The sequence below is a fragment of the Podarcis bocagei genome (genome assembly GCF_964188305.1).
Source record: "Podarcis bocagei genome assembly, chromosome: 11".
Classification (NCBI taxonomy): Eukaryota; Metazoa; Chordata; class Lepidosauria; order Squamata; family Lacertidae; genus Podarcis; species Podarcis bocagei.
Genome location: NC_138136.1, coordinates 36,381,736 through 36,396,464, shown reverse-complemented (window position 1 = coordinate 36,396,464; position 14,729 = coordinate 36,381,736). Strand labels below are relative to the sequence as shown.

Sequence of the window (14,729 nt, the reverse complement as noted above, 5' to 3'; positions counted from 1 at the left end):
TAACTGAAATTGAATTCATATCCAGTTTTAAAAGAGTATTAGAGTATTCCATTAGAGTACCTTCAGTCTTGCATTCTCTTCTTTTCTCTTTTTAGCTTCTGATAATTCCTTCTGATACGCATGGGCAAGATTATCGTCCACGTTAACTAACATAGCATTGGGATTTTTCAGTGTTTTGATAGTTTGATCTGCTACTCCTTTCTCAATAGCTTCATTAATTGCAATTACTGCAGCATGCACTGAAAAGAACAAGAGTCCAGCATTTAAAAATAGGAAATGATTGCCAGAATTAAAATTAAATCTGAGTTTGCCTAATCTTCAGGAATCCCCAATGCTTTTAAGCCAAGGGCGCATCTGGAAATCTAAGAAATTGACATGGCATCACAAAATATCCATTTCATCAGAGGAAAACTGGTGATTCTAAGAAGACCCCTTGCAGGCAAAACATGTATAGGTACAACACCCACCCACCCCCCAAAAGAGCTAGCAAAACAGATAAAGGTAAAGGTACCCCTGCCCATACGGGCCAGTCGTGTCCGACTCTAGGGTTGCGTGCTCATCTCGCTTAAGAGGCCAGGAGCCAGCGCTGTCCAGAGACACTTCCGGGTCACGTGGCCAGCGTGACGAAGCTGCATCTGGCGAGCCAGCACCAGCGCAGCACACGGAAACGCCGTTTACCTTCCCGCTATAAAGTGGTCCCTATTTATCTACTTGCACTTAGGAGTGCTTTCGAACTGCTAGGTGGGCAGGAGCTGGGACCGAACGACGGGAGCTCACCCCGCCGCAGGGATTCGAACCGCCGACCATACGATCAGCAAGTCCTAGGCACTGAGGTTTTACCCACAGCGCCACCCGCGTCCCAGCGCCACCCGTGTCCCGCAAACCAGATAGCTTCTGTCAAATAATCTCGCTTACAAACAAACAAACAAACAAATATTATTAGGGACATGGAGCCATAGAGCACTGTAGCTCTATGTAGCTCCAAGGGAGTCACATTGGTGACCCCAGGCAATTAGAATGAATCATCATTAAATGTTTTTTTAAAAGCATTGTCATTATCACTTTTTTACACACCTACATACAATTACACATATACATGGTATAGCTTTCTAGAAGAGAGCCACTGAGAAGAAAGTAAAGCACTGTAAAAACCAGTGCTCTTTTATTGGCAACATCCTTAATTTCAATTTAGCATACCTTCAACTAAGGCTAGGTACACATTAGTGGCTTAAAACACAGTGAAGTTGTGAAGCTGCATTTGCATGTTGCTGCTCACACTAGAAAGAGTGCAGGGGGATCTTTTCACCCCTGCACATTACCTGTTTGGTTTCCCCATAACTGAAACCGCCTCCCCAACTCCCATTCATGAAGCTGTCATCTGCAAATGCACACACAAAGGCTGTCGCAATGTACACACCCCACTTTAAATGGAAGCTGGTTTGAGGGAAAACAAATAAAACAGCAGTATTTCTCAAGATACTCCAAGACAGATATGGGTTATGGCTAACGTCATCTGCACACAGCTTCAAACACCGCACTGAATGATAACATGTACACATAGCTTAAGTCTACTTTGGATTCTGGCCAAAATACAATCCTACACTTATCTACTCAGGAGTATATCTAATTATATATAGGACTGCTGTCTCAGTGTACAAGAATCTACTAAATAGTCAAAGCAAAGGCACAGTTCTCCAGATGTTGTTTTTCAGCTTCCATAAGGTTTAGGCAGCAAAGGCAACTGGTCAGGGATGATGAGAGCTGTATCCCAGCAACATCTGTAGCCACAGTTAGCCACCTAACTGCAGCTGAAGATCTAAAGATTATGTTAGTGGAAATACACACCAATCCAACACCAGAACAGATTCATACATGTCTGTCTAGTGCAGGGGTGGAAACTTGTAGCTCTTCAGATGAAGTTGACCTACAACTGCCATGACTTTGGTCACTGGGCCATGCTGGTTTGGGCTGATGGAAGGTAGGTCCAACATCTAGTGGGCTACTGGTTCCCCACCCCACACGTAGAGACTAACATAATTTTAAAAATAAAATATAAGGACAACAAACTTGTAAAATAAAAACGTAGTGCTAACTTATTTTATAGGGCATAAAAGTTATTTTCAGCATTATGAAGTCAAATTGGCCATTTGAAGCTGTAGTAGGCCAATCACCAATTCAGACGAGCTGTCCATAAATGCCTCGTGTTTACGAATACTGATTCCTAGAAGGGTTTTTAGCTGGCCCTTGGACTTGCAGAAGGGGCTGTATGTATTTGCTATGTATCTAAACTCTTACATGGATAGTTTGTTTTTAATCACAAACTGACAGTGTGGGGCCCAGTGAACTGGATTATGCTCCTAACCCCCCCCCCTCTCTCTCTCTGTGTGTGTGTTTTAACCCTTTGCCTCCAGCAATTCTCTTGATCCAAATCAGAGAGCCTTGATCCAAATCAGAGAACCATTCACCACCCCACCTTGATTTGGATCAGGACAGCGGAGGTCAAGGTTAAAAACCTTTCCATCCCCTGCTAACAACAGGAACAAACTAGGCAACGCCTTCACTACATGAAAGATGTCTGTGTACTCAATACTGTATTTTTTTCTTTAAAGTACAAGGCAAGAGGAATTGATTTTAAAATACCTTACACCATAGAATTTGTTTTAAAAAAGATTTCTTTACTAATTAGTTTCCAAATGATATCTGAGGTTAAAGCAACTTTAAAACATGTTACCATATCTGAGATTATATGTCAGCATGTTCTTACATAACACTTTGATTAGGGCTCACTTACACGCAGCTTCATCCACTGAAAGCTCACTGGCCAGGATGCCTCCAATTTTACTAAATGACGGCATCTGTATACCATATTTCTCCAATTCCTTCCGCATGTTATTGATTTCTTCCTCTAATTACGAAGGGAGAAAAATGGGAGAAGGCATCAACAAACTTAATTAGGCTTTCTTAGATGATAAAACTTACACAATAATAATGCTTGGGGTAGGGTGGGCTGTGGCTTTTAACATCATTATGCTTCCAATTCTGCTTAGCCTTTTCCTCCTGCCTGAGAAAAATCACAGGCTGGGAGAAAATAAATACAAGGATTTTGTTAACCAGCATCTTTTAACAAAGTAGAAGCACATTTTTCACATAGCTACTCTACACCCACTTCAGCATAAAAACATGGAGAATGCTGGGGGAGTAGAGCATGGGGTTTGAATACAATAAAATATTTTCAAAGATTAAAGTACCTGTAAAGTCTACTTTCCCCAGCAAATCTTGGATCTGTGGAGCAACTCCTAGTTTAAACAGGTAAAGGCTGCAAAAGAAAAAGGGAAATTATGTGTTATATCACAAGACTTTTTTTTATTTATTTAGGGTTGACACATGTCTGGAATTTCCTGGACATGTCTGGGATTCAAACGGCTAAATTAGCATCCGGGACAGAATTTTGAAAAAAAAAAATGGCAAAATGTCCAGGTTTTTGATAACAGAACCAGAAAGTGTGTGTTTGAGTATCACAACTTTGAGGTTGATATCCCCCCCAAAAAAAAACTCAACAACAAAGCTCTGGATTTTTACTTCTTGAAATATGGCAACCCTAATTTATTTCATAAAATTTATATACTGATTGGTTGTAAGAACTCAAAGCGGTTCAATTTTATTATGAGCATTATTATTACTATTAGGATCTGATGAAGTACATTCAGCCTACAAAAGTTCATGCCACAGGACTCTCTGTTGCTTCTGTTACGACAGGCATGACTATTCTCCTTTGTAATAAATGTAACCTGTTTTCCTCTGAAAACAGTATTTTAATTAACACTTTTGCCAACTTTGGGATTCCCATCCTCAAGCAAATACTGAATAAAACACTAGGTTAGTAATCAAAGAAACACATTTTGGTTTTCCCCAAGAACTTAAATATATGTTTTGTTTTTTAACAAGAAAGGGTCCTTACATATTTCCACCTTTAAAATCAACTTACCTATCATTAAATACTCAAATGTTCTTAAGTATCTGAAAGGAAGTAAAAAAAATACACAAAGACAATCCTAGAACCCCTATTTTTGTTTCAGCGTTGTTTGAAATGTCTGTATTAATACCATTCCAAAATGTGTATAGTGAAACCATCTGGACAACAGCTGAACAAATTCACATCTTTATTCATGTCTTCCTGCCATGTGAAATTAACAACTGTTAAGGATTTGGGGAATTTATTAAGATTACACAAGGGACTAATCAAAGTTGTTATTAGAAGTCATAGTCAAAGCAGCTCAAACCTATTTAGACAGAATAATCAGTGGTCTGGGCACTTTTTAGATCTAAAAAGAATGGTGAGATCCCACTTGGGGAAGCTTAACATTTCAAAACTTGGGCTAGCATGATTCAGCAAAGAAAAGGCAAGAATTAAAAGACTGTGAGCTAATAGACTTTAGGTGCTAGATGTCAGAAAGGCAACAGGGGAAAATGCTAGAAGTTTGTAAAAGTTGACATTTTAACAAATGGCTTGAAAATATGTTATAATAAAAAAGTTTTTTCCAAGGGTGAGAGTTCCCAGAACTGATATCAGACCAAAAGAATTACAAGCTAGTGTTACAGTGGTACCTTGGGTTACAGAGGCTTCAGGTTACAGATGTTTCAGGTTACAGACTCCGCTATCCCAGAAAAGTACCTCGGGTTAAGAACTTTGCTTCAGGATGAGAACAAAAATCGCACGGTGGCGGCGCGGCAGCAGCAGGAGGCCCCATTAGCTAAAGTGGTACCTCAGGTTAAGAACAGTTTCAGGTTAAGAACAGACCTCCAGAACGAATTAAGTTCTTAACCAGAGGTACCACTGTATAGGCAAGTTTCCTAAGTTTTACTGCCTTCTTCTGACAACAAATCCCCATCTTACCCTACTTGGTTTAGATTTTTTTAAAAGCAGCATTAGACCTTCAATAACTATTTCCCTTTATTAGATGTTGTTCCAAGATTTCTGTAAAAACTCCATTTAAACTTCGTAGGATTAAGAAGAAGCCAGCAAACTGTTTTCAAGTTGGCAGTAATGCAATGTTTCATTGACACAACTGGTCACTAATACACCAATGATACCTTGACATGACAACTACAATTTCCCTGGAGTAGCATATTCCCCACTGCCCAGAGATCATTTGTGAGAATACTGTTTACCACTAGATGGCAATAGAATTTTGTTTTTAAGTTTACAAGGAACATGTTCATCTTAATATTACTACAAATGCTTTGAGGTTATAATGACTACACCAAGAAACTGTATTTAACATGCTCCTTTCCTCGGTGTTTAATATGAGGAGTTATTAACATGGATTGCTGTATTTGATGTTGTGCTAACAAGCATTTTTAAACACCTGTACCTAAGCTGAGAATTTTAAGAACACACCCAAAATTGGTATGGGCAAAATCAAACTGCTTAAAAAACAAATATTAACTGTGAAGCCATAGAAATAAGAATTAAATTAAATCTAATTACAAGTCAAGAACATGGAACAAAGAACTATTAGAAGGCATTTGGATTTTAAGGGAAAATATATTTCAGTGTACAGTGCACAGGGTATACATGTGAAAGGAAGACTAAAATATCGTATTTATTTGAGTCTAATGTGTCATCAAATGTAATGCACACCCATTTTTTTTGCAGCATAATTTGGCAAGAAAAAGGTGCATATTAGACTCTAGTAAATACGGTATGCTTTCAGCAAACAACTCAATTCTGATTATGAAAGGTGCTCTACATTATATATGACGACGACAAAGAAGTACTTAAAATCCACAGACAAACAAGCTATCAACTGAAGCCAGAAAAGTTAAATACAACATCTTCTTCTAAAGATTTTCATTGACCAGCAAGAGGCAGATTTAGAGAAGTGCAACCAGTTTGCCTGGACTACTGAGCTAAGAGGTAGCCACAGGGGCCACTGCAACAATGCCAAACAACTGAAGGTGAGAGGTGGAGGGACAAATCTTGGTGTCGCACAAAACACAGCTGAAATTTTAAAGCCCCAAATCAGACTCTGAGACTAGAGCATTGTGGCAGTCAAGATAGGAGCTTCCTGTTAAGTTCCACATTATATGACATTATAATTAAATAGTAGCATCAGATGTTCAAATCTGAATGCAAGTCACTCTCTTATTCACTGTGGGACAGTAGCATAATGCTACAGGAATTCACATATGAAGCGATGAGCTACTGTTCTAACCCTGCAGAAAGCCATCTAATTAGACTTTAATTTGATATTGACCTGTTTTTAGGAGGTAATCTAATTATTGTTTGATTTTGTACTAATGTTTACATATCTGATGTTAGCTGCCCTGAGCCCAACTTCAGCCGGGGAGAGTGGGATATAAACAAAAGTTTATTATTATTATTATTATTATTATTATTATTATTATTATTATTAGCAATAATACAATGGGGACTATCCAGTGCTGCGTGTCTGTGAGTGGGATGGACTTCTCACAAGTGGAATGGGCCTGCAGTTCACCATATACCCTCCCCATCTGCTCCAGAGGTTGGGGGCGGGGAATGCAGACAACTGCAGTGAGAAGTCCTGTTGTACAAGTGGAAGTCTGCTTGAATAGCATTAAGATATTGCCCAGTATTTCTGCTGTTGGCAAGGAAACCAGATCTGGAAGAAACTGGGGCCTTGCGTATTCATCTCCTTGTAAGTGTAACAGCAAATGACGCCTCACATGTGCAACAAGCAACAACAGACAACACTGCAGAGTTTTCACATGATTTCAAAATGCAACCATCTTCCTGAGGAGAAAGTCCATTCATTCAACTGACATTCAGCTACCTACACAACTGCATAAACTGCACGTTAAACAAACTGAACCTAAGCACGTGTACCTGGGACTGGGTGCCTTTGATATTTAAACTTCTTTCTTTCAAGTATTAGGGTAGTATCATAAAGCTAAATCACATTTTCTGCTGCACTTGATGGCTCAGATTGCATCCTAAACAAGGCACAGCTAATTAGGCGAGGTAAAAACCCCAAAGGCCATAATACTGCACAACAGAGTTAATATATATATAATATATGGGATATGCACTGCTGAATGCGAAAGACTCTGTGCAGATGTTTATTATAGCAGTCAAACCATTGATTAAGCCATCTTCAGTACTCCAGCAGATATAAACATCTGAAAGCTTTGCTCTGTTCAGTATTTAGCAGAACATCTGAACAATTGTGACATCATTGGAATGGAACTCAGCAAACCATTCCTTCATAAGCTACTTAACATTAAGAGTCCCATGTGTGACCACTTCAGGAAACAGTTTCAAACTCGAATCTAAACACACTAACAACATCACTTTAGAATAGTATCACCCTCACAGCTTGTATATATATAATACTCGTTTGGCATTGTAAAAAGGTCCTTCATTTAAGAAACATTTAAAAATACTTCTTATTTGTTTATTGTGTGGAGTACCATGGCTTACATGAGTAAGCAAGACAATGAACAAAAACTAGAAAACATTTAGAGTTCATCCAAAATTGAATTTCCAGTGCTTTTCAAGAAAACAGGTTCACTATTTACTTTTCTCTTTTAAATCAGGCCATTAAAATAATGTACCCCCAAGCCACCTTTATAATTCTGAAATTGTAAAAAAAATGGGGAGGCTTCCATAATAGCGAGCCAAGAGTGAAAAATATGAAGATTAACATTCTGCTTGAGAATGGGATGCTAGAGGCATTACTGGAGAAAATTAGAAAAAGTTACAATTAGGTTTTTGAGTTTCTAAAGGCTGGACACCACTTGCTTTCCAATATTTGTGGCCTGTAAATAATTATCACACAGAGATACTTCCTAACACACGAACATAAGAGCACTGAAGGACCAGGCCAATGGCCCATCTAGTTAAGCATTCTGTTCTCACAGTGCCTTCCCAGTGGCCTGTGGGAAAGCTGAAAGCAGGACAAGAGTACACTCGTCCCTCTTGCAGCTTCCAGCAACTGGTATTCAGAAGCATTACTGCCTCTAACCATGGAGACAGACCATAGCCGTCATGGCTCATAGCCATTAATAGCCTTATAAAAGCAGCAAAGTGATTTTCTGTTGAGACACCCTGACTGAACAACCGTATTCTGCGGAATGTTAACTGCACAGATTAGGTATTATGCCTAAAGACAATACAGCCTCTCAGATCAGGGATGGAGAAGTGGATCCGGTTAGCAGGCCAGAATCTTAACTCCTCCGTCCCCCCATAGGCAGGTAGGTAGGTGGGGCTCCTCACCTGTCACCCGACATGACAATGATGTCAGGTGACCAATTTGCCTTTGAAATCAAACCACATGGGCAAAGACATAGTGCTTTGGAAGCACAGATAATCAGATGAGCTTGCAGAGGCATAAAGCTTTTTAGCTCTGCTGTGTCTTTACCTTTCCTACACTTGACATCCTATGAGATAGGTGGGAGTGACTTGGCCAAGACAGCCTTGCAGGCCAAATGGCGGCGGCTAGCTAGGCCTGTGCACAGGAGTTTCCCCACGGATGCATTACAGGATCCATTGCTCTGCCATGCATACAAGGAAATCTGCACAGGATGCTGTTGTGCGCAGGTAAGAAAAGGAATGATGCATGCATTAGCAGAACAGACCTACCAATCTATTTCCACATTCAGAAAACACAATGTGATATAGAATAGTTCAATAAGTTTGTCACCCTGAGCTTGTTACTCAAACATTAATGCTGCAGTGAACATGTCCCCCAACCTAAATAGAACTACTGCACATGGTACTTGCAAAGCTCTCTTCTATAGAAACAGGAATGAGGCATTTTTCTGCTTCTGCATCCTGAATGTCTAAGGTAACAAGTTGTATGTGGACTTTAGAGCCATATTGAAATGACAGTAAACATTAAAACAGGACAATGAAGAATAAGTAGAAAAGATCGCAAACAGTGTCCAAGGTAAAGAGTCTCTCTTATTTGTTTTTTTTTAATAGAAAAAGGTTAGACATAGCTCAGAGTGGTGATCCTTTTATCTTTTCAAATGCTATTTCTATTTTTCTAATTCAAAATTGTTTTTCCCACATTCTTTAAAGAAAGTGTATTCACAGAAGGTTGTGTACATACATTTCAGAGATTCTTACAAGTTTTACTTCTCTTATGGAATATGCCATCACTTTTCCATATCTATGTTGCCTTCAAAACCTGTAAAACTCTCAACATTGTAAACCCAGTAAGGTTTCACTGCAAACTTCTAAAAAGATAGCAAGCATTTTAAAAATGTAGAACTTAAGACAAATTGTTAGCATCAATCTGGCTTACCTTAGTGCATGGATGCAATATATCATTCGAGGTATGTTCTTCCTATCATAGACATCTGTGGTTTCTGGATAGAAGATCTAAAGAGAAAAAAAGACCCACCCACCCCAAAACATTAAGAGTTATTTCAATAACAACATATTTTACATCCAGCCAGTCCCTGACACAGATGAATGATGAGGGAAGCACTAGCCGGGGAACCCCCATAGGAAATCCCAGAGGTTGAAGGCTCAGAGTCTGGGGATTGGTGGTAGGACACTGAGGAGAGGTCAGAGGGGGAAGATTGGGGGGAGGTGCTGAATACTGAAGGGACAACAGGGTTTAGTGAGCAGGAGGAACCTATGACAGGGAGCTGTTCAGACTCTGAGGCTGAAGCAGAGCAGGGAGGTCAAGAAGCTGCTGAAGAATCCAGGGAATCTCCCTCTCCTGCTGTGACAAGTTCCCCTTCCCCCGGTCTCTAAGAACGCACAGGGTAAACGAGGACAGCAGAACAGAGATGGGCAGACACTTGAACTGGGAAGTGCTGTTAATTCCCTCTTCAGAGACTCTGGCTTTATCCATTGTTCCCATCCCTAATGCCAGGTCTCCTAAGCTCATATGAGCTGTTTGACCCAACAGCACCTACTGAATCCAGCTGGAATGTAAGCAAGCCTGTTCATGCTCTGCATGATACCAGCTGCCTTGGCAAAAGAGGGGGAGCACAAGAATTCCACCTCCTTCACTTAGATGTCCCCCCCACAGTGGCGTAGCGTGGGTTGTCAGCACCCGGGGCAAGGCAAGTAATTTGCGCCCCCTAACCCGTGGATTTTAGCACTCGAGTGCGAGCGCCCCCCCAGATGTTGCGCCCGGCCCCCCTGCACCCCCCACGCTACGCCACTGGGGCTGGGGGCGAGCGAAGGAGCCAAGGACCCCCCCAAAGGCTCAGCAGGAATTTATTAAATTTATTATTTGCAGAGCCCCCGCGGGCCGAGGCAGCCGAAGCCCCCTCCCCTCGGGCGCCTCCCCGCCCCCTCCTCTCCTTGGGCTGTAGGTGGAGATCCAGATCCGGGCTTGGCGAGCGCCTCTCCTCCTCCCGGCCGGGTCCAGGGGCTTCCAGCCGTGCTCCGTCCTCGCCCGCCTCCCCCCCCCGCGGCTGAGACTTGCGCTGAGAGCCGGAGCCAGCGGCGCCCCCTTCTGCCGGGGCGCAAGGCTGGCGGTGGCGGCGGGGAGCCCGGCGGAGGAAGGAACTTGTCCCTTCCCTCTGGACTCGCGCCCCCCCAGATGTTGCACCCGGTGCGGCCGGCACCCCTGGCACCCCCCACGCTACGCCACTGCCCCCCACCCCAGTTTTTTTATAAGTTAATAATTCCCAAAGTGCCAGCTTTAGTTTCACTCTGCTTTAATTGATATGCTCCTGGAATATGTCTCTACTTTAGCAAACACTTTAAAATTTGGGCATAACATACAGTCAAGGTTCAACTGCTTACTTTAGGCAGGCCGATGGACTCCATTGCCCTTAACCATTGCACAGTATTATCTGTGTGTCGGAAATGAAGACCTGATTTCTAATGAGAAGAGAAAGAGAAGAGAAAGGATTAATCTGTTATTTCTATTACATGACATCTAGTCCAAGTCTTCCCTGCACATGAAATTTGAAACACTGTCAAAATCAGTGAAAAGACAATCTATAGACAGTTGTTATAGGACAGCGTGAGCTACAAATATTTAATCTACTTACTCTAGAGTAATGCTGCTGAACATGAAGTCAAGAGCATTGTTCAAAATTGTTTGAGGGTTGTAGCGTTAATCAAAACAGAATTTCTGACTCTATATTATTTGTTGAAAGAGAATGGAAAGCTTATTTCTGGCTGGCATGCCCCTATTTCTCTCTTTTTCAATATTTGAACACAAGGTAAAAGCCTAACATTCTACAAATATATTTAATAGTTCAGAATGCTGGGTTGTTGTTTCAAGACAGAGATTTGCCTAGATCAATTTAGGGTCAGTGGTGGTGCTCAGGTCAGTGTAGTGAAGAAAAGTTGCTGCAGCCTTGCCTGGTACTTCTGCCACTATTTCTGCAGAAAGCCTGGGGAAAATCAGGGCCCACAGGCATTCTGGGAAAATGAAGATGGCAGCTGCTCACCCCCTCCATGTGGTAAGCTCACCCCCTCTACATCAGGGGTTAGGGGAGGAACCAGTGTGTTGGTGGAGGGCACCTTCCTTAGGGCTCCCTCAGATCTGATGCTGTTCTGAGGGGTCATGCTCTTATACAGTGGTACCTCGGGTTACAAACGCTTCGGGTTACAAATGCTTCAGGTTACGGACTCCGCTAACCTGGAAGTAGTACCTCGGGTTAAGAACTTTGCTTCAGGATGAGAACAGAAATCATGCCATGGCGGCACGGCAGCAGCAGCAGGAGGGCCCATTAGCTACAGTGGTGCTTCAGGTTAAGAACAATTTCAGGTTAAGAACGGACCTCCAGAATGAATTAAGTTCTTAACCAGAGGTACCACTGTACTATAATTCTGAGGAAACAGTGACAGATAAAGCAGCTGCTGAACTACTACAAGAAGGAAGCATATCGTAAGTATGCCCTTTACCTTATAACGTGCTTGTTCCACATCATAGATCTTCTTGTCAGAAACTAGCTTAGGTGCAAAAAACTTTGCCAATTTGGCAAGGTAAACACCATTCCTTAATCCTTCTTCCAGTTCAGTAGTTGGTGGCAGCTCTTCATTAAGACAGACTTCCATCCACCTGCAAATGTGCAATGTAAAACATTCCAGTTTTAACCAGTAGCTTTAATATGGTAAATATGTTATATTCATGATGCAACTCAGCACAACACTAAACCACAAGTATCGTAACCCCAATGTTTAGCCAAGATGCAACTAACTGAGGGTGAGTTTTATTTATTTTATTTTAATCCTTTGTAAGCAGCATCTTTTTAGTTACAGTTCGTTCCTTACAAGGGGGAAATAAATGTTTATCATATCAGCATCTCATGAATACCAAGTATACTTATTCTATTAAAAAAACTCCCACTAGCGTAGTCATGTAGGTCTATAAGAAAAAACTCCAAATTCCACAGCTGGTCAATAAGGAACCATCCAAAAGGTTGCAACATTTGGCAAACTTTCAAGTTCTTCTGAACTCCTCCAATAAAGTTCTATGCAAAGCACAATATGGTGGTGCAGGGAAAAATTTAAACTTACTCCTGGACACTGCATAGTACATGAAAATTGTTTCATGGAGTCACATACTCTCTAGAAAACTCCTCAGGAAGCTACAAAACAATTAATCATCTTAGACAATTTCCGCCAGAAACAGCGCTGGATGAGATGTATCAACACCTACAAATATAAAAGTCTATTATGCTAGCACAAAAGCTATTGCAATGGTTACTCTTTGCCAGTTCAGCCCACAATGTTTATGCTTAATGAATGGATATATTCCAGAGTGTTTAAGTCATAACATTTCATTAATATGGAAAAATACACACACAATAGACATGACAATTTATCTTGCAGAAGAGGAACAGGGAGGGATTAAATATGTCCCGACACCTGTGAAAATGAAATTTTCTTTCTGCGGAACAGTTTTACTTTTTTTATACACAGCTGTAAAGAAGGCAGATGGAGCAGGACTTTGTGTGCTGCAAACTTAATCATAGCCATTCAAACATGACTGTCACCAGCTCTTAGAATTCTATCTACTATAAATATCAGCAAAACAGTTCTTCATTTATGACATCATACCCATAATTTGGCAGAACTTATAATGGAGGATGCTGGTTGACCACCCTTCCAATAAACACTCTAAACACTGTATCTTTTAATTATTCTGACATTTCAGCATCTCTTAATTCAACTTTTAGCCTTGTGCCACAAACTAGAGTATTAGGAAGGACTGGGGGGGGGGGGGAGTCAGACCATTTTGGAAGATAGAATTGTTTTCACTGCTTGCCTGCAAAAAAAAGAGATGGGTTCCTCTATCAGAACAAATGGTTGCTTTAGAAACATCAGTTTTACCTATAAGGTTCACACTGCTGTAGGGTGGACTGCAGGTGATGCAAAACTGTCCAGCACTTCTGTTTCACATCTATTGCATGGCTCAAGTATATTAAATGCTTTTAGTCCCTATCAAAAGCCAAACACACATCTAGGCCAAATAAAATGGGATGCAATTCTTTATGTGCACACACGCAAACAAGGACAAGCTGAACACTACTTTTTCAATTTTAGTAGGGGAAACTAGTGCCTGTCACTCCACCACCACATTCTAGACTAACACCTTAGCTGGCATCAAGCTACTTAGCCCTCTTCAGTAATAGTAAAGAAGTAATGATAAACAGATGCAAAATTCAAAAATGACAAGTCTAGCAAACCACTGTAAAATTGTGGTTCCCTGAAAGTCTGTCCCCAATGCTTGAACCCATCCCATGTTAAAGATGGGAGTGTCTCACACAACCTTGTTAAGGGGTTGTGCAAATTTCTTCACTAGTTTTTATTAAGTTCAATTGGTTGCAGCACTCTCGACAAGAGCTAAATGCAGTTATTAAAGTGAAGGTGTGCATCAGTTGTATTCAGAAAGCATCTACTATCATGTGAATAGATTGCTCTAATAGTCAGCATTGTCAGAATTTTTTCAGCTGGCACTATGGCTCATTTGTTTAAAATGGATGCACTGCACATTTATTACCAAGTGATAGAAATACACTCGTCAGATGCCTGGTTCTATATTTTGCCTCTAAGTCAAGCCACAAACCCCAACATTTCTACAACTACTGTATCTGCAACATGAGCATATGCATAATATCTGCAGAATGCTAAACAGATCCCTTATCTCTATTTGTCTGTAATAGCTTTGCAGCTAATCCCATTACAAAAGTAGGTTCAGATGACAAGTGTTGTTTTCCTGTACTTCACATGACCTGTTTCCAAGTGGCTGCTTGATAGACTTTGGAGTCCTCAAATTCCTAATAAGCATTATCTTCATGTACACAGAGACCACAATCTACCTTAAATATGTATAATAAATAAATTCATTTAGATGAAGTTGGGAGCCCCAGTTCCTACTTGAAAACAAGCAAGTAAGCCATTATTCCCAGCAAAATGTTTGCACAGACACCTTTACTTTAGAGAACATGAGACATATTTGTAGCCATGATAACTGATATATGAGATTTTCATATTCTTGAGACATTTTTTCAACATGTTAGAATATAAATTTATTTTTCCAGAGTCTCAGCCACATTTGTTGGTTTTGCTGCAACCGACTAAAAATCCTGTGGTAACCTAAAGATTAATAAATTGATTATGGCGTAACCTTTCATGGAATACTGTACTACATGGGGCCTTATGCCATAATAAATTTGTTAGTCTTTAAAGTACTGCATGACTCTCTGTTATAATTATCTAGATCATGAAATGGGAGGTATAAGACCACATTTCACACCCTTGT

The 14,729-nt window shown here is 40.7% G+C and overlaps 1 protein-coding gene across 4 annotated transcripts in view; it reads right to left on the bottom strand.

Moving 5' to 3' along the window:
- Window positions 1-14,729, bottom strand: part of IQGAP2 (IQ motif containing GTPase activating protein 2) — a 121,688-nt gene that overhangs the window by 45,063 nt on the left and 61,896 nt on the right. For 2 of the 4 annotated variants that reach the window (XM_081212622.1, XM_081212623.1), the window contains exons 3-8: window positions 11,867-12,023; window positions 10,754-10,831; window positions 9,291-9,367; window positions 3,249-3,316; window positions 2,792-2,905; window positions 61-239 (exon numbers count right to left, since the gene is read on the bottom strand). In XM_081212622.1, coding sequence (XP_081068748.1) covers window positions 61-239; window positions 2,792-2,905; window positions 3,249-3,316; window positions 9,291-9,367; window positions 10,754-10,831; window positions 11,867-12,023 — 673 coding nt within the window. Of the gene's footprint in view, window positions 1-60; window positions 240-2,791; window positions 2,906-3,248; window positions 3,317-6,868; window positions 7,142-9,290; window positions 9,368-10,753; window positions 10,832-11,866; window positions 12,024-14,729 lie in introns of those variants that run through there. The other 2 variants (XM_081212624.1, XM_081212625.1) reach the window with 2 other exon arrangements.